Here is a 24428-nt window from a genome sequence, read left to right as displayed (position 1 = left end):
CTGATGATTTACCTTTACCTAGTTAGATTAATTTGGTTTAGGGACATAGCACGGAAACAGGCCCTTCGGCCCTCCAAGTCCACGCTGATCACCCGTTCGCACTTGTATTACATTATCTCATTTTCGCATCCACTCGCTACACACTCGGGGCAATTTTCAAAGGCGAATTAACCTACGAACCCGCACATCTTTGGAATGTGGATGAAACCAACGTTATATTGCACAGAGAGAACATGCAAATGCCACACAGACAGTGACCCAAGTCAGGGTCGAACCCTGGGCTTGGAATTGGCCAGATTTTGTCCCACTAGGTCAACATAAGCTCACAAAATAAACCACCACCAATTGGCGCATTTCACAGTAATAGCGCTTTCTCACGGGGCGACTTGACGCAAGATGTAACCAGAGTGAAGTGGTCGTGGTCTAGCACGATATCACACGATATAACGGGGGGTAGATAAAGAGTTCCCACGGGTACTCGGCATTTCTGTTATTTGTGCGAGTGACTTGTCCGTCTCCCGAGCTTTCCCGTTAAATCTTGAATGAACATTGTGAATCCCCATTCATAAAAGAGAAGGTAATTGCGCGGGAGGGTTAATAATTGACAATCTGCTGCTGCCTGCCCACTGAGTTAAAAAGTTCCCACAGTAGACTCACGATATACAGTGTATCGTGAGTCTTGCGTGGGAACTTTTTAACTCAGCGGGCAGGCAGCAGCAGATTGTCGCTCCCTTCAGTTTCACCCCACCTACACCCCTCTGCTTCCCGGCCATGTGTGTGACCCCTTCCCTCCGCTCTTCAGCTCCCCGCCCATTGCACCGGCGCGGGGGCTTTGCACTGTCTTCACGTCGGCGATGCCAGCAGGTCAGTGCCAGTCATCGGAGACGTCAGGACCAACGGGACACCGACCCCCAGGCCCACTGCAAGCACTGAGATCCCAGAGACCCACAGCCAGAAGCAGCGCAGCCCCGTTCCAACTCCAGAGGAACACGCTCCCCGTAGGGACAGAAGCTGATGGTGTGCAAAGTACGTCTTGTTCTTGGGGTTGCGGATGAGGGGGCACAGCTCGGGGTGTGACGTCTCCGGCCATCCCCCTGTACAGCTGAGACTGGGAACTGTGGGGTTGTTTGCAGTTGCAGAGGGAGGGGGCAAGGGTGGTACAGTTCACAGTCTCAGCTCCAGTCTAGGGGGGTGGCCGGAGACATTAGGACCAACGGGACACCGACTGCAAGCACGGAGATCCCTTGTCGCTTGCCACTTGTCGCCGTAGCAGCCCATCGGGGAGCGGATTCCTCTGGAGTTGGAGGGACAGGGAGACACAGCGGCTTTTGAGAATGGTGGGCAATCACTTCCAAAGTTCTGCCCACACAGTCAGTACACCTCTCCTACACTTGTCTCCCGCACTAAGATCATCTCGCAGAGAATGATCCCAGCCTAACAGCATGTTCATTCCAGATTACTCACCTTCTGCCCCCTCTGTCCAGCTTCCGGGTTCACCGTTCGCAGGAGTTCCCACAGTACACGCAAGAGTTAATACGGATATCGCACTGGCCACTACGTGCATATAATGTTGCAATCTTCAACCACAAGTGTACAAGTCGTTCTTGGAGAAATTCAAACTTGCTTGAATTTTCTCCCGAGTCACCAAGTTACACGAGTACCTGCCGTTAGCGCCACGGTGGTCCACGGTGGTCCACGAATGCCGTACGGTTATCGCACGGGGTTCCCACGATGTTCAACTCTGGTTAACTCTTGCGTCAAGTCGCCCCGTGAGAAAGCGCTTTAACTTCATCAACATCTACACTCCAGGGCGTTTGATGCTTTGTAATATCTTGATTCTGGTTTGTACTCTGAGGCCTTTCTCTTCCTGTGAATAGTCCCCACCATCTGGCATGTCATCACCTCTGCCCAAACTCTGATATTAAAGCTGAGAAATTGGCCCTCTCATGCACGTTTTAGTCACATGCAGTTTGATCACTTTTTGATTGTCACTGCTGAGATTTCTGCATGGGCCAGTGGAGAAGGGAGAAATTGTGTTGCTAACTCCAGTAGCGCTTGCAGCGCTAGAGACCCGGGTCGATCCTGACTACGGATGAAACACAGGTCTGTATATACGCAGCAGCTCAGCCGCCGAGAATGTTTATCTCCAGTGACCTATGACCTGGGCATGCACAGTTGAAATACCGACTCGCTTATTAGGAAAGGTATATATAGAAAATATAGTTGGACATTTTTCCCAGCAGAGGTGTCTAAAACTTGGAAGTACAGGTCGAAGGGACGAAAGATTTAGTATGCACTGCCTGAGTGATCGTGAAGGCAAATACCCTCAACATTAAAAAGTATCCAAACTAGCACTTGAAGTGCCTGGATATAGAAGGTTGGCACATAAATAGGGGAACAAAACTGTACACTGTATTCCAGGCCTCACCCATATTCTGTACAAATGTAACAATACCTCCCTATTTTAAAACTCCATTTGCAAAAATGGCCAAAAATGCCATTTGCCTAACTACTTGCTGCACCTAATTTGTGATTTATGCCCAAGAATACCTGATAAGTCTGCACTGCAATGATTAGCAATTTCTCTCCATTAAGATAATAGTCTCCCTTTATATTCCTTTTCTGCAGTGCATGACCTTACACTTTCCCCACATTAAACTCTGTCAAGTTTTCACCCACTCACTCTATCTATATCCTGTGTCATAGGCGGACTTGGATACCTTAATACTGTGCCCCCGCCTCCAGATCGTGAATATAAATGGTAAATAATTGGAGGCCAAGAACTGATCTTTGTGACACTCCACTAATTACACCCTTCCAGCCAGAAAAATACCTATTTATACTGATACTTTCTTCAATGCAAACCAGTATTAGGTCCATGCTAATAGGCTTCCTCTCATACCCTGAACTGTTATTGCGTGCATTAAACTTTCATGTGGTATTTTGTCTAATACATTCAATTGACTCTATTTGCTACTCCTCGGAAAAATAGAGTAAATTTGTCCAACATGTTTTCCCCTTCTTAACATCATGTTGACGCGGTTTGATCACATGAAGCTTTTCTAAATGACCAGCTATTCATTCCTTGATTATAGTCTCCAGAATATAGCCAACATCTGATCACAGACCTATTATTTCACACTGTTTAACTCCCTGCCTTCTTGAACAAGAGAATTTCATTTGTGGTTTAGCAAACTGTTAGTAGCCTCCTGGAACTTGCTGACTTTTGAAAAACTTCAGTCAATGTTTTTTCGATCTCTTGCTGATTCCTTTGAACCCCTTGGATGGAGGCCATCAGTTCCAGGTGACTTATCTGCCTTTAGGCCCATTAAGGGCCTGTCCCACTTGGACGACCTAATCCACGAGTTTAGAAGACCCTAGACGGGTTGAAAAAAATGTCACGGTCGTGTTGACTCGCCAAAGTAAAAGACCTCCTACGACCTCCTACGATTATGTCTACGACCTCCTCAACATCAGTCTTCCACACCTAAGACCAACTACGACTAGCTACGAGTGGAAAATGATCACATGATAAAATGATGTCATGTTTGCATTTTTTTTCACGGGCCAGTTACCGATCTACGACTACCTATGACTACCATCACGTGATGGCCTACTACGATCTACCTACGAGTAAAAAGTATCAATTTTTTCCATGCCGACCTTTTTATTTACTCGTGGACATTTATTATCAGGTTGGAAAAAACGCCGTGACCTACTTGAGGCCACGAGTACGCGGCGAGCACTCACGAGCATGAGGAAGAGTTACGAAGACCTCCTACGACCTTGTGGCGACCATGCTGCGAGTATGAGTCAAGGGCAAACTCGGCAGAGGTCACCAATTAGGTCGTGAAAGTGGGACGGGGCATAAGTTTGTTTCTTGTGATATGGCTGTTTCAAGTTCTTTCTTCCTTTCTTAAGTTAGCGCTTCTGTTATATTTGGCGTAGTTGCTGTGTTCTCCACCATCAGCACTCGTGCAAAGTATTGGTTTAACTTATCTGCCATTTCTTTGTTTCCTGTTTCACCATGTAAGGATTTCATTCTTAACCTCGCTACCCTCTTCCTTTTTGTGCAGTAGGGAGAGTGGAAGCAATATTGGGAATTCCAAGCTTTGTGGTCTATGATACGGCTTCAAATAGAAAGACAAAGGAAATGGGGAGTGCACTGGAGGGTAAAATTGGAAGAATACAGAGTTGTTGAATGGTTGTTGGCACGGTTAATGGTACAGTGTTGGGCAGATGATTTGGGGAAATGTTTGCAGTGGCCAAGGGAAACTCAGGCACATTGGATGAAAATGTTAGCAACTAAGTGTCGGTGAACCGGGACCCATAGAACACCAAAGCAATTAGTGAATGGAATGTGGTGTTTGTTAGTAGTTTTAGATGCATGAAAGGAGAAAAATACAAAGCTAGCCGGAGAACCATATTCGAGTCAGGAGTTGACACATCATGAATGAAGCTTTCAACAGCAGATGGCTGAGACAGTTGAGACGATGAAAATAGTCCGTCTTTTGTTGTAGAGAGGATTTACGATCAATTGTTTAGCTGAGGGAAAATTAAGATACCAAAGTTAAAAAAGTGGCGACGGAGGGAGATTAATTCAGTGACTATGCATGAAATCTATGACATCGCTGAAATTAATGGTTTTATCATTACCATTGAAGATAATTATGGATCATCCATGACCAGATAAAGGATACGCTGTTCATGTCTTTATCTCTTTCACTCCTCCTTGCAGATGTGCCATGCAGATAGAGTACACTCATAAATACTGTTTTGATCTGTGTTGCTTACTTATACTTACTGAAATCTACATAAAGAGTTGTGAACATTTTCCTGCATATAACATGCAACTTGACATGAAAAGTGCCAGTACCTTGGTGGAAACTTCCAAATAAAAATAATTGTCTCATCAAGATGCGACGTCCATCTATGTTCTCCTGGGATGCTGTCAAACCTGCTGAGTTACTCCAGCTCTTTGTATTCTTTTGTGCATTCACCAGCATCTGCAGATCTTTGTTTCTACTTTCTCATGTGGAGCCCGTTGAAAGACCCACTTGGACCTGATGAAACCATAGCTACAAATCAAGAAATAGTCTGATAGATTTTTCAATATTGAATGAATCAAAAGACACGGGGTTAATGCAGAAAGTGACACTGAGTGAAAGATAAGCCATGATGAGATTGAATGGCTGAAGAAGCATGATGGGCTAGATAAGCTATTCCTGCTATTTGTTATGTTGTCATTATGTCATTGATTCAGGCGATGCATTTGTGGCTTTTGAACTATCTAATTTCTTATCTACCTTCCGTGATTAAAGTTGTGTGCATGCATCTGCATATCTTTGTCCTCAGTGCAATTTATTAGTTATGCATTATCTGCATATCTTTTGTCAAGAATAATGGTAATTATAACATTACACGGGAGAATACTTCTTTACAATTCAGCTTTAGTTTTACAGCTGCACCCTTTTTTATTGTTAAGATTTGAGTTAAATAAAAATACTTTATCTATATAAAGATGCCTATTTAATTCAACCATTTACAGGCATTATTGTTACAGCAGGATATCACAATTATTATTCTATCCATAATGTATTTTTCTTTGAAATGGATGTATTTGTTTTCAAAATAATAGGGTGATTACATCTGAGAAACAGAATTATTTGCTTTTTAAAATTGTAATGATATTTTAATTCTATTCAATTTACTCGCACTTTAATAGGTTTTAAATGTTAGGGACATTTAATACCTAATAACTTGCATTGAGGATAAAGCTGCAGCTAATGCTAGGCTGACCGTCAAAGCTTCTTCACTGTACCATTGGAGATCCTGCCACCATTCAGACTTTGCCTTGGGTAAAACTGCTGGATCACACACTCTGCAATTCAGGTTGAATCCTGACCGCATTTGCAGTCTGTACGTAGTTTCCTTGTTCTCCCTGTGAACGATCTTGTGTGTTTGCCCCGGGTGCTCTAGCCTCCTTCCATATTACAAAGACATTCCCATTGGTTGGTCAATTGGCCAGTATAATTTGTCTTGTGAGATGTCACTGACTCAATGGGCCAAAAAGGCCTCCTTCTGTATTGTATGGAAATATGAAGTGTTCAGATGTTTTGTGCTAGCAAATTAGGATTGGATAACTACATACAGTGCCTCCATAATGTTTGGGACAAGCCATCATTTATTTATTTGCCATATACTCCACAATTTGAGATTTGTAATAGAAAAAAAGATCACACGTGGTTACAGTGCACATTGTCAGATTTTATTAAAGGGTATTTATATACATTTTGGTTTCACCATGTAGAAATTACAGCTGTGTTTATACATATTCTCCCCATTTCAGGGCATCATAAGGTTTGGGACACATGGCTTCATAGGTGTTTGTAATTGCTCAGGTGTGTTTAACTGCCTCTAATGCAGGTACAAGAGAGCTCTCAGCACCTAGCCTTTCCATCACCTTTGGAAACTTTTATTGCTGTTTATCAACATGAGGACCAGAGTTGTGCCAATGAAAGTCAAAGAAGCCATTATGAGAAGTAAGAATAAAACTGTTCGAGACATCAGCCAAACACTAGGCTTATCAAAATCAACTGTTTTGAACATCATTAAGAAGAAAGAGAGCACTGGTGAGCGTACTAATCGCAAAGGGACTGGCAGGCCAAGGAAGACCTCCACAGCTGATGACAGAATAATTTTCTCTATAATAAAGAAAAATCCCCAAACACCTGTCCGACAGATCAGAAACACTCTTCAGGAGTCAGATGTGGATTTGTCAACTGCAGTTGTACAGGGCCTTGGTGAGACCACACCTGGAGTGTTGCGTACAGTTTTGGTCTCCAAATCTGAGGAAGGACATTGTTGCCATGGAGGGAGTGCAGAGAAGGTTCACCAGACTGATTCCTGGGATGTCAGGACTGTCTTATGAAGAAAGACTGGATAGACTTGGTTTATACTCTCTAGAATTTAGGAGATTGAGAGGGGATCTTATAGAAACTTACAAAATTCTTAAGGGGTTGGACAGGCTAGATGCAGGAAGATTGCTCCCGATGTTGGGGAGGTCCGGGACGGGGGGGTCACAGCTTAAGGATAAGGGGGAAATCCTTTAAAACCGAGATGAGAAGAACTTTTTTCACACATAGAGAGTGGTGAATCTCTGGAACTCTCTGCCACAGAGGGTAGTCGAGGCCAGTTCATTGGCTATATTTAAGAGGGAGTTAGATGTGGCCCTTGTGGCTAAGGGGATCAGAGGGTATGGAGAGAAGGCAGGTACGGGATACTGAGTTGGATGATCTGCCATGATCATATTGAATGGCGGTGCAGGCTCGAAGGGCCGAATGGCCTACTCCTGCACCTGATTTCTATGTTTCTATGTCAATGACCTGTCTGCAGAAGACTTCATGAACAGAAGTACAGAGGCTACATTGCAAGATGCAAACCACTGGTTAGCAGGATGGCCAGGTTACAATTTGCCAAGAAGTACATAAAAGAGCAACCACAGTTCTGGAAAAAGATCTTGTGGACAGTTGAGACGAAGATGAACATATCAGAGTGATGGCAAGAGCAAATTATGGAGGAGAGAAGGAACTGCCCAAGATCCAAAGCATACCACCTCATCTGTGAAACACAGTGGTGGGGGTGTTATGGCCAGGGCATGTATGGCTGCTGAAGGTACTGGCTCACTTATCTTCATTGTTGATACAACTGCTGATGGTAGTAGCATAATTAATTCTGAAGTGTTTAGACACACCCTATTTGCTCAAGTTCAAACAAATGCCTCAAAACGAATTGTACAACATGATGATGATCCCAAACATACCGCTAAAGCAACAAATGAGTTTTTCAAAGCTAAAAATGGTCAATTTTTGAGTGGCCGTCAATCACCCGATCTGAACCCAATTGAGCATGCCTTTTATCTGCTGAAGAGAAAACTGTAGGGGACTAGCCCCCAAAACAACGTAAGCTGAAGATGGCTGCAATATAGGTCTGGCAGAGCATCCACCAGCGAAGGCACCCAGCAATTGGTGATGTCCATACATCGCAGACTTCAAGCAGTCATTGCATGCAAAGGATATGCAACAAAATACTAAACATGACTACTTTCATTTACATTACATTGCTGTGTCCCAAACAATATGGTGCCCCAAAATCGGGGGACTATGTATAGATATTTCTGTAATTTCTACATGGTGAGACCAAAATGTATAAAAATGGCCTTTATTAAAATCTGACAATGTGCACTTTAACCACATGTGATTTAAAAAAAAATTACAAATCTCAAATTGTGGAGTATAGAGGCAAATAAATAAATGATGGGTCTTTGTCCCAAACATTATGGAGGGCACTGTGTGTGGGGAAACTGTGGGCAACAAATCCTATTGAAGGGGATCAGGCCACTTTTAATTTTCTATTCTTCTGCAGAGGAGATTCAGTCTGTTTCAAATTGAGGATCAGTACCCGTGGTTCCATTAACTTTCCTCCAAATTGTTCAGTTATTTAAGAAAGGATATTTTTCAGTGTAAATGAGAATTTGTATACAATATGCAAAATAAAAAGTGGATTTTATAATGTTTGGTTTCAGGCAGAATGGACATGTTAAAATGAGTTTGTACCTAGTTGTTCTTAGTCCTTTGGGCATTCAATGTCTTTGATAAACTGTTTACAAAAAAGATATGTGATTATTGGTATGGTTCTTGTGTTTCAAAGTCTTTTCATATTTTCTGGATGATAGTTTAGGAATGAATGATGTTTCTTTCTCATTTGTATTTTGTTGTGTTTAATCATGGGCGACTTTAATCTACATATGGATTGGGTCAACCATATTGGTAACAGTACTGAGGAGGAGGATTTCCTGGAATGTATACCAATATGTAGAGGCACTGACTTGAGGGCAGGTCATCCTGAACTGGATATTGTGTAATGAGCAAGGATTCGGTAGCGATCTTGTTGTGCAAGGCCCCTTGAGCAACAGTGACCATTATATAGTGGAATTCTGCATTGGGATGAAGGGTGACACAGTTAATTTAGAGAATAGGGTCCTGAACTTGAATAAAGGAGACTTTGAAGGTATGAGATGGGAATTGGTTAGGATAGACTGGCAAATTATACTTAAATGGTTGACAGTGAAGATGCAATGGCAAAGATTTAAAGACCGCATGGATGAACTCCAGAAATTGTTCATCCCTGTCTGATGAAAAAATAAAACTGGGAAGGCGGCTCAACTGTAGCTAACGAGAGAAGTCAAGGATTGTGTTAAATCCAAGGAAGAGGTATTTAACTTGTCCAGAAGAAGCAGCAAACCAGAGGACTGGGAGAAATTTAGAAATCAACAGAGGAGGAAAAAGGGATTAATTAAGAAGGGTCAAAAGAGCATGAAAGAAAGCTTGCGGGGAACATAAAAATTGACTGTAAAAGTTTCTTTAGGCATGTAAAAAGGAAAAGATTAGTGAAGACGAATGTAGGTCCCTTACAGTCAGAGACAGATGAATCTATAATGGGAAACAAGGAAATGGCAGAACAGTTAAATAAATACTTTGGTTCTGTCTTCACTAAGGAAGACACAACCAATCTCCCGGAAGTACTAGGGGACCGAGGATCTCGTGGGAGGGAGGAACTGAAGGGAATCCACATTAGTCAGAAAATGGTGTTTGACAAACTGTTGGGACTGAAGGCACATAACACCCAGGGCTTGATGGTCTGCATCCCAGAGTGCTCAAGGAGGTTGCCCTAGAAATTGTGGATGCATTGATGATCATTTTCCAATGTTCTCTCGATTCTGGATCAGTTCCTGTGGACTGGAGGATAGCAAATATAACTCTATTTTTTAAGAAAGGAGGGAGAGAGAAAATGGGGAGTTATAGACCAGCTTGCCTTACATCGGTAGTGGGGAAGATGCTGGAGTCGATTATTAAAAATTTTATTACAGCATATTTGGAAATCATATGGGATTGGTTAAAATCAGCATGGATTTATGAAGGGGAAATCATGTTTGACTAATCTTTTGGAATTTGAGGATGTAACAAGTAGAATGGATAAGGGAGAGCCAGTAAATGTGGTATATCTGGACTTTCCAATAGCCTTTGGCAAGATCCCACACAAGAGATTAGTGTTCAAAATTAGAGCTCATGGTATTGGGAGTAGGGTATTGACATGGGTAGAGAACGGGTTGGCAGACAGGAAGCAAAGAGTAGGAATTAACAGGTCCTTTACAGCATGGCAGGCATTGACTAGTGGGGTGCCGCAAGGCTCAGTGCTGGGACCCCAGTTGTTTACAATATATATTAACGATTTAGACAAGGTAATTCAATGTAAAATCTCTAGGTTTGCGGATGACACAAAGCTGGGTGGCAGTGTGAGCTGCGAGGAGGATGCTATGAAGCTGCAGGGTGACTTGGATAGGTTGGATGTTTGGGCAGAAGCATGGCAGATGCAGTATAATGTGGATAAATGTGAGGTTATCCACTTTGGTGGCAAGAACAGGAAGGCAGATTATTATCTGAATGGTGTCAGATTAGGAGAAGGGGAGGGGCAATGAGACCTGGGTACGCTTGTACATCAGTCATTGAAAGTAAGCATGCAGTTACAGCAGGCAGTGAATAAAGCTAATGGCATGTTGGCCGTCATTGCGAGAGGATTTGAGTTTGGGAGCAAGGGGAGGTCCTTCTGCAGTTGTACAGGGTCCTGGTGAGACCGCACCTGGAGTATTGTGTGAAATTTTGGTCTCCTAATTTGAGGAAGGACATTATTGCTATTGAAGGGAGTGCAGCGTTGGTTCACCAGGTTAATTCCCGGGATGGAGGGACTGACATATGAAATAATGGTTCGACTGTGCTTGTATTTGTTGGAATTTAGAAGGATGAAAGGGTATCTTATGAAAACATATAAAATTCTTAGATGCAGGAAAAATATTCCCGATGTTGAAGGAGTCCAGAACCAGGGGTCACAGTTTAAGAATAAGGGGTAGGCCATTTAGGACAGATGAGGAAAAACTTTTTCACCCAGAGATTGTAAATTGTGGAATTGTCTGCCACAGAAGGCAGTGGAGGCCAATTCACTGGATGTTTGAAGAGAGTTGGATTTAGCTCTTAGGACCAAGGGAATCAAGGGATATGGGGGAAAAAATGGAAATGGGTACTGAGTTTGGATGATCAGCCATGATCATATTGAATGGTGGTGCTGGCTCGAAAGGTGGAATGGCCAACTCCAGCACCTATTTTCTCTGTTTCTATGTTAACTAATTAACTTGAAAAGGGCAGTGAATGCATCTCAGGCAGCATCTCTGGATAGAAGGAATGGGTGGGAGATCCAGAGATGCTGCCTGTCCTGCTGAGTTCCTCCAGCATTCTGTGCTAATCTTCAATGTTAACCAGCATCTGCAGTTCCTTCCTACACAATGCTTATCATCTGATTTTGCATAACATTTGTAAAACCAAGGTCCCTTCGCCTCTTCCGTTGCTCCTTTCCTCTCACTCCTTTATACATGTCTATTCACCTCTACACTCTCAGTCCTAATTGCAGCGTCTTGACCTGAAATGTCGACTGTCCCTTTGCCTCCACAGATGCAGCTCGACCTGCTCAGTCCCACCAGTAATTTGTTTTCACGAGGGACTACAACATCAATTCCAGTCTCTTGTGTATCTGGAATGTAGAGTTCTACTTTCTAAGTATATGCTTCATCCTGATTTATTCTTTATTTGTACAGCATTGGAAAGCTTCAATAGTTAGCTTTACAAAACTCTGGTAGCTTAATTGTGCTAATTCATTTTAACCTGATTTCAACTTTAAAAATGAAGTTTTATGATTGCTAGCCCCAAACAATAATTGTACTCCACCCTGATTAATATTTCCCTCGTTAGTTAAGAGTAGATTTATTCACAGTTATGCATTCTATCGTCAAGTTAAATCTAAAAAGATACAGTGGCTTTCACTGTAACTGATTTAGAACATCTTTGCAAGGCATTCGTCCTGGCAAAGAAATACCTCTAAGAGAAATAGCAAATGGGTGCATATGCGGAAAGGGTGCCAGTGCTGAAAATCTGAAATAAAAAAGGAAATGTTGGAAACACTCACTGGTCCATGCAACATCCATGGAAAGTGGAGCAATGCTGCTGATGCTTGAGATTAAAGACCTTGTTCAGAACTTAGAGCATATTCTGCATGGAATGGGCAGGAATCTTTCTTGTCCTGTACTTAAATGGTGATGCTATTCTTCATGACAGGAAGAGATGTTAATGTCCATCATTTGTGTTTTCTGGATCATTTCCAGCTCTGGATCTTGATTTGATCCCTGAATAATGAAACTTAATGAAGAACCATTAAAAGTACACGTTTGATCCATAATGGCTGATTTCAGACAGAGGAACAGTCAGGCAGCAGCAATGACTTCCGAAAGGTGGAGGATTTCATCAGCCAGGGAATGCTGAAGTTGAATTCTATTTCTTACGAAAATGGATTTATGACATTCGGAAGGACAGGCTTGAGTTGTGATAGACCAAAAACCTTCACTGTACAAAATGTTGCTGCAATGCAGTTGATTCTTTAGAGTACATGCATTAAATTTACAAAACCTTTTTATAACAAACAATCATTATCTTCAACAGTAAGCAGCAACTGAAATCATAGGAAGAAGTGTATTTGTCAGAAAGATTGCCATCTATACCACTGACACCTGTTGTGAAATACATTGTTGCTTGCATTGACTTTGGAATGAAATACAGCAGGATGACAGGCTGTAATTGACTGTTGAAATGGTTGGCAGCTGTAATTAGACATCATTTGGTTGTAGCAAAGTGTTAGCATTGGAAGCGTATTACGTGAGATGAAGGACGGAATAACAGAGGCAATAGAAATTAAGCCTGAGGTGAGAAGATCTGTGGTATATCCATGTGTTTGATGATGATTCAAGGAAAAGTTAGATTGTTATGGCAGGCTTGAAAAGCTACCAGGGAGGAATGGACCTACTGGAGATGCTATTGCAAGGCCAACCCGAACCAGTTTGTACTTGTCAAGGAGGCAAACCTGCATAATATCTATATCTTGTGGGAGAGACAGCAAGTGTAAATACCATGGTGGTGGAAACATTTCCTAATGAGTTGAAATGAATCATTGAGGAAGGTGGCTGTTTTCCCAAACAACATTCTTTTTCAGAAGGAGATGCTTTTGTACACATCAATCTTGAGGATTTAGAAAACATCTCCAGACTTCAAGATATCTGAAGATCAGAAAAAAAATCACAGTGCTGGAAGACCCAGCAGGTCAAACTGCATCTCTGGAGGATATGGATAGGTGATTTTTCAGGTCAGGCCCTTCTTCAGACTTCATGACCTATACATGTCCTCCAGGGATGCTGCCTAACAGAGCGAGTTACTGCAGCGTTTTGTTTTAATTTCTGTAAATCACCATCTGCAATTCTGAAGATCACATTAGTCTTCTCCATGGAGCCAAGCTGGCGGTGCTGGCTCGAAGGGCCGAATGGCCTACTCCTGCACCTATTGTCTATTGACTGTGAGTTAGGCCTCTCTTAATCCAGAACTCAAGGCTCTAAAGAAATAATCAAAAGAAAATCTTCCAAGAAAGAGACCTGGATTTTGGCACTGTCCTTCAAAGTTTATATCATTGTCATTTCTCTCCACTTTGTTCACAAACTGCAAGAAATAATCGGGTAAATAAATCATTGCTCGTTATTAATAATGCTTTTAATAATGCTGCTCTGATATTGAATAATTATTGAGGTCAAAGCTCACAACATTCTTTCAAAATAATTTCAGCTTTTCAATGTATTTATGATTTTAAAAAAAAGGCTGCTTAATAAGACACCGGGGAGCCAAGAACTGTTACTTTCAAGAAAAATGTTTTAACATGTTTTTCAAGATCACAAGATATCCCAAAGCCCCATTTGTTCCAAAGTTACTGTCTTTGGATTAGTACCGTCAAACCTTTCATGAGTTCTTCTGAGGGAATAGATAAAACTGACTTATTGTCTCATTCAAAAGTAAGAACTTGGAAAAGGAGCATTATTGACAATAATTTTGGTTGTAGATTATGAGCTTGATGCAGAACCTACAACTTTGCGGTGTGCAAGGATGGTAGAACTGAAACAACAGGAGAAGCCTGGCAGTTAAGATAAGATGTAGTGCAAATTGCTATTTAATGAGTCAATTTTGGAGCAGAGGTTCCAATAAAATATTTAAGTAGAAGAATATTTGTCTTTGTTCATGAAAATCGTAAACTCTTCAATTGGTATCTGGTAAACTTGTCACAGGAAATCGGTCCAACACAAATTTCAATGCAATCATCAAACATGTTACAATTTACCTCTGAAATGATAACCCGCTAGATGTATGCCATATTTATGCAATAACATAGAACTAGAAGCTGGTGTGAAGAGCTGTTGAAAGTGCCGTGGGAATGGTAAATCTAAAAAACCCAAGAATATATGCGTTTAAAGTATTTTGATTTTTAGAACAGAATTTGTAGTATTTTATTAAGTTAGTGGCTGCATTTTAGTGGTTCATGACAAAGTTCAAGAAATTGGATGTGCTTGACCTGTAACATTTGAATTTTACTGATCTTTTGACTGAAACAGAATAGAGTAGACTAGAATAGTGAAAGGCTTGGATAGAGTGGATGTGGAGAGGATGTTTCCACTAGTGGGAAAGTCTAGGACTAGTCAGAGCCTCGGAATTAAAGGACGTTCCTTTGTGAAGGAGATGTGGAGAAATGTCTTCAGTCAGAGGGTGCTGAATCTTTCGAATTCTTTGCCACAGAAGGCTGTGAATGCCGTCAGTTGATATTTTTATTACAGATAGACAGATTCTTGATTAGTACAAGTGTCAGAGGTTATGGGGAGAAGGCAGGAGAATGCAGTTTGGAGGGAGAGATAGATCAGTCATGATTGAATGGTGGAGTAGACTTGATGGGCCGAATGGCCAAAGTCTACTCTTATTCCTTATGACCTTATGAAACCAGGTCATTATTACAATAGGGTTTAGCATGATGACTGTATTGAACTTGATCCTTGCGCCCACTCTGACTCAGCAAGGGCAGTACCACCAACACTTCTAGGGAAAGCCTTTTGCCAAACCTTCATAAATTATGTTTTATTATGGTGTTTTGAAGATTTTCGTTCTACCTGAAGTGTATTAACATAATTTTTAATTGTACACAATTTAATTGCAGTTATATTTGTGCACAAATTGAAGTAAACATTTGGTCATTGGACTAAACTGCACTACCTTGACATTTTGCAGCTTCGCCAACTTTTACCCGAATCCCAGTGGATCAAATTGGAATATCTGGAGGAGTGGCTTCATTTGTGTGCCAGGCTGTGGGAGAGGCTAAACCACGTATCACCTGGATGAAGAAAGGGAAGAAAGTCAGTTCTCAACGCTTTGAGGTAAAAACTCACAAAACTCAGGGTTGAGCAGAGGGGGAAGGGGGGGGGGGGGCAGAGAGGGAGTGGGCAGAGTGAAGGGGGGTCAGAGAGGGAGGGGGGGGCAGAGAGGGTGGAGGGTTAGAGAAGGAAAGGGGGACAGAGAAGGAGGGGGGAGGGAGGGAGGGCAGAGAGGGAGGGGAGTAGAGAGGGAGGAGGGTAGAGTTTCAGGGGCGCGGGGGGGGGGGGGGCGGCGTCACAGGGGAGGGCTGGATCCTGAACGCAATACTCCACCACTCACCCAGAGGTCCCAATACTCACCACTCCCTAGAGAGGGAGGGAGGGAGGGGAGGCAAAGAGGGAGGGAGGGCAGAGAGGGAGGGGGCGGCAGAGAGGGACTTCCACCGGCGGTGTCTTTTGAATAACGTCACTCGAAGCGCGTGGAAGATTCTGTGTGTGCGCGTCACCGAGCAGACACATTGTGACGTCATCAGCGAAAGCTCGTCGTTTAAATTCAAAGCCTTTTGATATTTTTAAACATTTTCAGTAAAAAAGTCGAGAAATAAAGCATGAAATCTTCAGATAAGGTGCTTTAGCTCTCAACGGGAAAAATGTCATCCGGAATATGTAAGAATGTTATCGTTACCACGTAGTTTTTTCGTGAAGATGTAAATGCGCGCGCACACACACACACACACGCACACACGCACACACACACACACACACACACACACAGTTATAGAGTTACATAGATTTCAAGCTAGTAATATAATGTACTATGGTATTCATCAATGATTGGATACCCTACTGGTCCACCACCGACTTTCCGGCAACAGGTGGTTTGGCGGTTTGGCGCCTCCTTTGATCAGACAAAATTACGAGAGAGCATTTGAAATCCCCACCGCAAATCTCCCTAAAAACAAGGCGCCTAGGCCAGGTGTTTTCCGACCTCATCAGAATTTCCACGCCGATCAGCAGGGTCGAATCTGCTTCCTGCGGCCGGGGCTCCGAAACTCCAGCCCGGCCGGAGCCGGCAGATCTGCTCCCATAGCCGACTTCCGCGGCCGATTGGAGGTTCTAATTTGCTCCCTGCGGTCGAGGCTATGGAACTCCGGCTAAGACACAGTCGGCAGATCCATTCCCATAGTCAACTTCTGAGGCCGACTTTACGGGCCAATATCTCAGTTCCTTGACTGCCTAGGCCAAGGGTTCTCAACCTCAGGTAAATGTACCCCCAGGGGTAAATTTCGCCTACCTATGGGGTAAATTTGTTGATTCTGGATTTGTATATATTTTTTCTCATTGACTGACTGTGGTTTGGTTCTGGTATACCACCGGTCTGTTCATCATTAGTTCATTAGTTCATAAATAAGTGAAATAACATTGTTATGTGATATTAAAGTTGCCAAGGGTAAACGGATGGCAACCCCTGGCCTGGACGGACTGTTCCGCTACCATTGGACTCGTTTTGGAGGCTGTGTCCTCTGTTGGTTCGGCAATGTGGATATTCCAGAAAGGCTCTGGATCCAAGGGTGTCGTAAAATCGGTGGTGGACCTGTTTTTATTCCATTAGTTTGGTGATTATTATTTGAAGGAACTGTATAAAGTGCATATGGAGTGATACAATGCGGTTTACTATAGAAAACGGATGTTTCTTAGAGAAATATCAGCTTACAGACAATTCTCAGGAACGGGGTTCTTACGTAAACTGGGGAATGCTTATATAGTAATTGTAGCAATGTTACAAAATTTTGAGATTTTAAAAATCAAGTCTGCAATTTATCCCATCAGATAAAGCATAAAAAGAAGTTTAATTTGACACCTAATTCACTTTCATATCTCAATTATTTAAAATGTTATGGCCATTTTCATACTCGGAAATTAGCATCTTGTTCCCTATTGATTTTCTATGGACATAACAAAAAAGCTGTGATCGTGGACAGTCAAAAGCCCATAACTTTCTTAAAAATTAAGAGAACTGAATGAAATTTTCAGTTATCATAGATTGAAGCATTCTGAAACAAATATAAAATAATCTTGTTCAAAAGGGAACTGCAGATGCTGGAATATCGAAGGTACACACAATTGCTGGGGAAACTCAGCGGGTGCAGCAGCATCTATGGAGCGAAGGAAATAGGCGACGTTTCGGGCCGAAACCCTTCTTGAAATTGGAGGAACAGCACCTCATATTCCGTCTGGGGTCCTTGCGTCCTTATGGCATTAACATTGAATTCTCCCAATTTGGCTAGCCCTTGCTGTTTCCTCCCCTTCCTTAACCCTCTAGCTGTCTCCTCCCACCCTCCCATCCGCCCGCCCTCGGGCTTCTCCTCCTCCTCCCCTTTTCCTTCTTTCTTTCCCCACCCCCCATCAGTCTGAAGAAGGGTTTCGGCCCGAAACGTCGCCTATTTCCTTCGCTCCATAGATGCTGCTGCACCCGCTGAGTTTCCCCAGCAATTGTGTGTACCTACCATAAAATAATCTTACTTGGATAACCTGAAATTAAAGCATATAATTAGTTAGTTACCTAATTGTAGCTAATTCCAAACTTCAATTACTAGATCTAAACATCTATCCATTTCTTAATAAATGATTAACATTTTTAAATAGCCAAAGTGTCCAAATAATATTCACAAATAATTCACAATAAAACATGATTTTTAAATCTCATTTACATTAATTTATAGGCCAAATGGAAGGAATTTAGTGTTTAATTGCTGTAAATTAAAGTCCATTTAAATCAGCTTTCTAGTGGGATCCTGTGAACGCGCTGGTTTAGAACGTTCACATTGCGGTAGATTTGTACCCTCAAATGCCCAGAAAAATACTGCGGGATATAATGGGCCCAAAATTAGCTACTCGCAACATTAAACTTTGTATAAAGGGATCTTAAGAAGCCCTTTTTAACGTAAAAATAAACAGCCTACCTTCCATTTTCCCCTGTATGAAATCTGGCCCGTTGTCGGCGGTCGGGGGTTTAGAGGTTAATTTTTAACCTACTATAACAATTAAATAACGCCCTTAAAACTAATAATAGCTCAAGCGAGGGAATCTTCCAGCGATTTTTCGTTAATAATTAACTAGGCTGAAAAACCTCGATTTGAACAGCCTAGGGAAAATCGCATTTTAAACCCGCCCCCCTCTAAACGGCGCCAAAATCACGCACACGGGCTGGGACAGATTTTCAGCGACGCTTCAGGTACGTTTTGCAACATACCTAGTAATTGATATGATAATTGTTTGCCTTTTATCTAATTCTTACTTTTACTATTGCTTCATCTTTAAAGAAGAAATATCATTAAGATTCTCTTTCTTGACCCTTTCAGCATTTAATTATATATTCTGCAATTAATTTTCAGGTAATAGAATTTGATGATGGCACTGGTTCAGTGCTACGAATTCAACCATTAAGGGCACCACGAGATGAAGCGATTTATGAATGTACAGCAACAAATAATAATGGGGAAATAACAACAAGTACCAAGCTAACAGTACTATCAGGTAGTCAATTTTTTTTCCTTGTACGCTTGCACTTTGTTAAGATACAATATCTATTCTAATTTAGGCATGTCTTTCATTATGCATTGTCATCAACTTAAAATAAATATTCAGATTCAAATTAGTTTATTGTCATATACAACCAGAGTGTAATTGAATTCTTTGTTCACTCACAGAGTAAACAGAATACTGTACATACAATAGTGATAAATACAACAATACAATCAAACTTGGGCTGAAGGGCCTGTTCTATGTTCTAATAAATACAATGAAGACAAAGGCCTAGGTTTGTAGTAGAATCTGAAAGATTGATTAATTGATACTTTATTGTCATGTGTTCTGAAGTGCAAAACAAATATAAAGTACAATCATGGAATGACCGAATGAGATGGTGTTAAGAGAGATGGCATCGTAAAGATCTAATTTTCTTGCATGCAAATATCAGGGGGTCTAGGTTGTTAAAAGAATGTACACATTTAATGAGTGTTCAGTTAAAATATTATATATATGTATAGTAATGAATTATACAGAACTCCAAAGAGAAAATATTTTAAGATCAGGAATTGTGATCATGAAAGATTTTTCTTCTCTAATTTCTCTGCAGAATGTTACAAACAATTTTACATTCGGCATTTCTATTTACTTTGCTTTCTATTCACCAACAGCAATCACCCAAGCTATTTATTGTTATTTTAACTCCTCTACTCAGTGGCAATGAGCTTCATTATTCAGCTCATTTATGCTTTCTAATTCTGTGATCATTGATTTAAATGTGCAAAGTCATCACAAATACAAACTAAATGCCTGGAATTTACATAACATGGATAGAGTTTGCATGCAGACCAAGTTAAGAACCTATTAGATTATCTGCAATTGTCTCACTTTGCTGAAGAGTTTGTCAGTTTGGTACAAATAACAGCAAGCTTAGTTTAGCTTGGAGATACAGCGGGGAAACAGGCCCTTCGGCCCACAGGGTTCGCGCCGACCAACAATCCCCGCAAATTAACACTGTCCGACACCCACTAGGGACAACTTTTACATTTACCAAGCCAATTAACCTACAAACCTGCACGTCTTCGGAGTGTGGGAGGAAAACGAAGATCTCGGAGGAAACCCACGCAGGTCACGGGAAGAACGTACAAACTCCGTACAGACAGCACCCGTAGTCGGGATGGAACCGGGTGTCCGACACTGCATTCGCTATAAGGCAGCAACTCTACCGCTGCACCACCATGACTGGTCGTAGTGTCAATCTATCGTCATCTATAAATGTGAAATAAATTTCTCAAGAAATTATACAATTTACCAATTCAATGTTGCTCTCAGACAACTTACTGATGCTGAAAAAAAGGTTGCTTGCAACCTTGTGGCTGTATTTGACCCCAAGATGCATTCTGAACACTTTTTTGCCACATCAGCAAGACGACTTATTTCTTTCTACCTTTCATTATATTATTTAACCACCTGACCTGAGCTTGCCTACTGCTAAAACTCACGTCAATTGTTACCTCTAGGTTTTACCTCGAGTTCAAATTGTCAGCCTCGTCTCTTTGACTGTCTATATATTTGAGATCATACACTATTGTCTGTATCCAAATTTACAGCAAGTCGCATCTATGCTTGCTAGATAAATTGGCTCTTGATTTATATATATTTCAATTTAAAACTTTTTTTTCCAATTCTGATGTTTTGCTCATTTTTGGATTTTAATTGCTGCACTACTATCTTCTATGCCTACACCTGTCAAAATCAAAAACTTTGATTTCTTTCCACAAAATTTATTCTCAAATATTTTTCTCTATTTGATCTTCCATTTAATCTGTGATTCTTTTTTTCCTCATATGTCCTGATTGTTCCTGGTGTGATCTAAAAACCTGAAAGTGTTGGGAATACTCATCAGGCCAGTGAGGAGAGAAGCCCAATGAGTGCCACTGAATCAGTGATGGGGCTGTCCCACTGTACGAGCTAATTCAAGAGTTCTCCCGAGTTTCCCCTAATTCGAACTCGGAGAATTATGGTAATAGCCGCTGGTAGGTACTCGGGGCTCTCGTGGACATTTTTCAACATGTTGAGAAATCTTCACGAGTCTTCCCGATCTTACCGCGTTTCCCGAGTACCTGCCATAAGCGTTACGAGCCGCTAGGAGACGTCCCGAGCTCCGACATACCCGCAACGTACATTCTACCACGAGTTTGATTTTTTTTTTTTAACTCGGGAGAGCTCTTGAATTAGCTCGTATAGTGGGACAGCCCCTTGACTCTTCATCAGAACCACAAAGTAGGAAACCAAGTGTGCTTTACTGGAGAATTGGAGATAAGAGATCAGGGAATGTTCAGTGATGGTGTAGAGACCATCCTTGTCAAGGTGATTAATTGCTTTCCATGCCGTCTCAGAGAAGGAGCAAGTCTGCTTGGAAGACTGTAAATAAATGTAGATGAATGAGAGCTCTGGACAGAACAAAGAAAGTATGCTGAGATGCAGAACTAAGCAGTTGCTGGAAATCTGAAATATAATAGATTGCTGGAAATACTCATTAGATCAGGTAACATCTATTGAATGAGTGAAGCTGAACAACGCATAAAATACACAAGACTGGAAGAAGGGCAAGTGAATCGCTCCTTCGGATAGATCAACGATATTTGGTCTCCTGAATTATAAGAAGGGATGGCATAAAAGGGGCTATTACATCTCCCATTTTTCAGTTGCTTACGAATGCTGACAGAGGAGTGGATGGGAATAGACGATGTTTATATTAATGGGATTGTATTCAAACTAGATGAAATTATAGAAGGCTGTAAGTTAAAGATCAGGGAAACATTTCCCTGGCTGCGAGGAGAGAAGAAATAGAGCAGGCGCTGTTGGAAGCACAATCACCTCTCAGGGGAAGAGTTTCCCCATGTTCTTTCCACAATCCCAATTCTGGTCGAGGCCTGTTGCTTGGCCGACTGAGTACCCCTAGTATTTTCTATAAACAGTAGTTTTTATTTCTGATTTCTAGCAAGGCAGATGAAAAAAAAAATGTTTCAGTTATCCCAAACGTGTAAATTTTATCTCTAAGTTTCCTATGGAGTCATGTCTAAACATAATTAATAAGCAGAATCGGTAAAGTAATCGTCATTCATAATATAGAGAAAAATGCAATTTCATGGTGTACACATGAAATACTGGCCTGGTCTGAAATGTCAGTGTTGCCATTTTTTTAAATAGTATCTTGCTGTGTCCTTCAGTTTAAAATGATAATACTTTCTTCCTTTCATGAAAACGTCTGTTCATTATACTGGATGGTCCCAAAGAAAGATAAGAGCAGGTAATGGGGTGATAGGAGAAAGGTAAGTTGCAATGCTAAAATGAATGGGAGAGGGAAGATGTTTGTCAGTGGCATTGTTCTGGCCATCTCCAAGGTCAAGGCCGTAATTGTTTTCCATCTGTTCCGTACATCTTACTTAACATCCAAAAATCTATTACTATAGCATACCCAATGCTTTAAGGTAGAGTATTCCAAAACTTTGCAGCCTGATGCTTGAAACAATTTCTCCTTTTCACCTCGTCTAATTGTAAGACCATAATTCCCTAATAGCAGATTCCTGAGCAATGGAAAATGTTACTCTGTCCCCATACAATCTATTCTCCCTTAGGGGCTAGCAAACATCAAGCAAATTAACACCTAACTTTAGACATTCCAGGGAATATAAGCTCTCTGTATCCAGGGATCATTCTGTTTGGGTATTATTCTGGTAAAGGAATGTGTGTAGTTTAGAATTTATTTTTGTACTCCATGTGTGGTCGGAGCCAGGTCTTTGCGGTATACTTTCTTCCCTATAATTATATATGTGAGAAATTCAACAACTTTTTTTAATCTTTGTTTTTACAATGTCAATATCAAAGCAATTTTTATGATTAATTTACATGAATTCCAAAATCTATTTTGGGCCTACATCAAATTCAGATTTTCATCAACACTATTGTACCGTACTTGGTTAAAGTGTAAGAGCTAATATTTAATTCCAAGAACACAATAATACATGAGCCGGAGTAGGTCACTTATCCGCACAATACGATCATGGCTACTCAACTCCTTTTTGCACTCAATTTCTCAACTTATCCTTAAATACCCCCAGTGATCTAGCCTCCATAAGTCCCAGAATAGATAGGGTAAATAGGAATAGGAAATAGATAGGGTGGATGCACAAGTCTTTTACCCAGAGTAGGGGAATCAAGTACCAAAGGACATAGGTTTGAGGTGAGAAGGAAAGATTTAATAGGAACCTGAGGGGCAACTTTTTCATACAGAGGATGGTGGGTATATGAAACTAGCAACCCTATTTGAGGCAGGTACAACAACAACATTTAAAAGACACTAGACTAAGCGGGACGGGAAGCCTGGTTCCCCAACGCAACCCATTCCCGAATGCAATATTCCACCACTCACCCGTTCCCCCAATTCAACCCGTCCCCCCAACGCAATATTGCACCACTTACGCATAGCCTCAAACTGCGCAGGCACAGCTCATTTCCCCTCATCCTCTGAATCTGAATCTGAATCTGATCCTCCAGTACTACCTTCCCCCTCTTCACCCTCCCTCTTCTTTTCCCTCTCCTCCTTCCCTCCCTCAATACCTCCCTCACCTCTCCCTCCATCTCCTTTCCCCTACCCTCAGTCACTCCCTCCCTCCCTCCAGAACTCCTCTCCCCTCCCTACCCCCCTCCTATCCCTCTATCCCACACTCCTCACCTCCCCCTATCCCCCCCACTATCCCTCCTGACCTCCCCCACTTCCCTCCTCTTCCTCCATTCCCCCTCCTCCCCCACTCCCCCCCCTCTCCCTCCCTACCCCTTCCTCTCCCTCAATCCCCACACCCTCCTCACCTCCCCAGGATCTTTCCCCTCTCCTCCCTTCCCCAATTCCTCCCTCCCTCTCCTTTCCCCTACCCTCAGTCACCCTCTCCCTCCCTCCATCCATAAAAAGCAGCATCTGCAGTTCCTTCCTCCACAGGTCATTCATAGTTAGCTGTGGTTTAGATCCCGTTGACTTGACGAGTGGACCAGTTTGCATCGTGTGTGTGTGTGTGTTACTCAAACTGCGTGCAAACTGCTCGGCCACCTTGCAACCCGACTCACACTCCCTCCCTCTGCCCACTCCGGCTCAGCCGCTGCTCGACCCGTCCCCGCCCTGTCCGACCGCCCGGCCTGGCCCCGCTCAACTGCTGCTGCTCAGCCCGTCCCTGCCCACCCACCTACCTGCCTGCATGCTCGCTGCTGCCGCGGGGGGGGGGGGTGGAGTCGGTGTTCGTCACGGTGGGCACCACAGGTTTCGATGAGCTGGTGGAGAAGGCCGTGAGGGTGAGTTACTGCAATGGCGGCGGTGGAGGAGACGGACGTTGGGGGGACGGGTAGACGGGACCGCTATTGTCGCGGAGGGCAGGCGGGGGAGAGGGGTGAGCGATGAGGGAGAGAGAGACTGGACCAGGGCCTCCATTGAAACCTCCCCATGGCCGCTGCCGGTGGTGGGGGCGACGATAGACATGTTACTGTGAGGAGGGGAGAGAGGAGTTTGTGAGTA

The 24428-nt window shown here is 42.3% G+C and overlaps 1 protein-coding gene across 19 annotated transcripts in view; it reads left to right on the top strand.

Moving 5' to 3' along the window:
• Positions 1-24428, top strand: part of ptprf (protein tyrosine phosphatase receptor type F) — a 334322-nt gene that overhangs the window by 105829 nt on the left and 204065 nt on the right. For all 19 annotated transcript variants that reach the window (XM_033028829.1, XM_033028828.1, XM_033028822.1 and 16 more), the window contains exons 3-4: positions 15252-15397; positions 18730-18871. In XM_033028829.1, coding sequence (XP_032884720.1) covers positions 15252-15397; positions 18730-18871 — 288 coding nt within the window. The remainder of the gene's footprint in view (positions 1-15251; positions 15398-18729; positions 18872-24428) is intronic.

This window comes from Amblyraja radiata, chromosome 10 (genome assembly GCF_010909765.2).
Source record: "Amblyraja radiata isolate CabotCenter1 chromosome 10, sAmbRad1.1.pri, whole genome shotgun sequence".
Classification (NCBI taxonomy): domain Eukaryota; kingdom Metazoa; phylum Chordata; class Chondrichthyes; order Rajiformes; family Rajidae; genus Amblyraja; species Amblyraja radiata.
The sequence above is the reverse complement of the archived record's forward strand: the minus strand, read 5'-3'. Positions and strand labels throughout refer to the sequence as shown.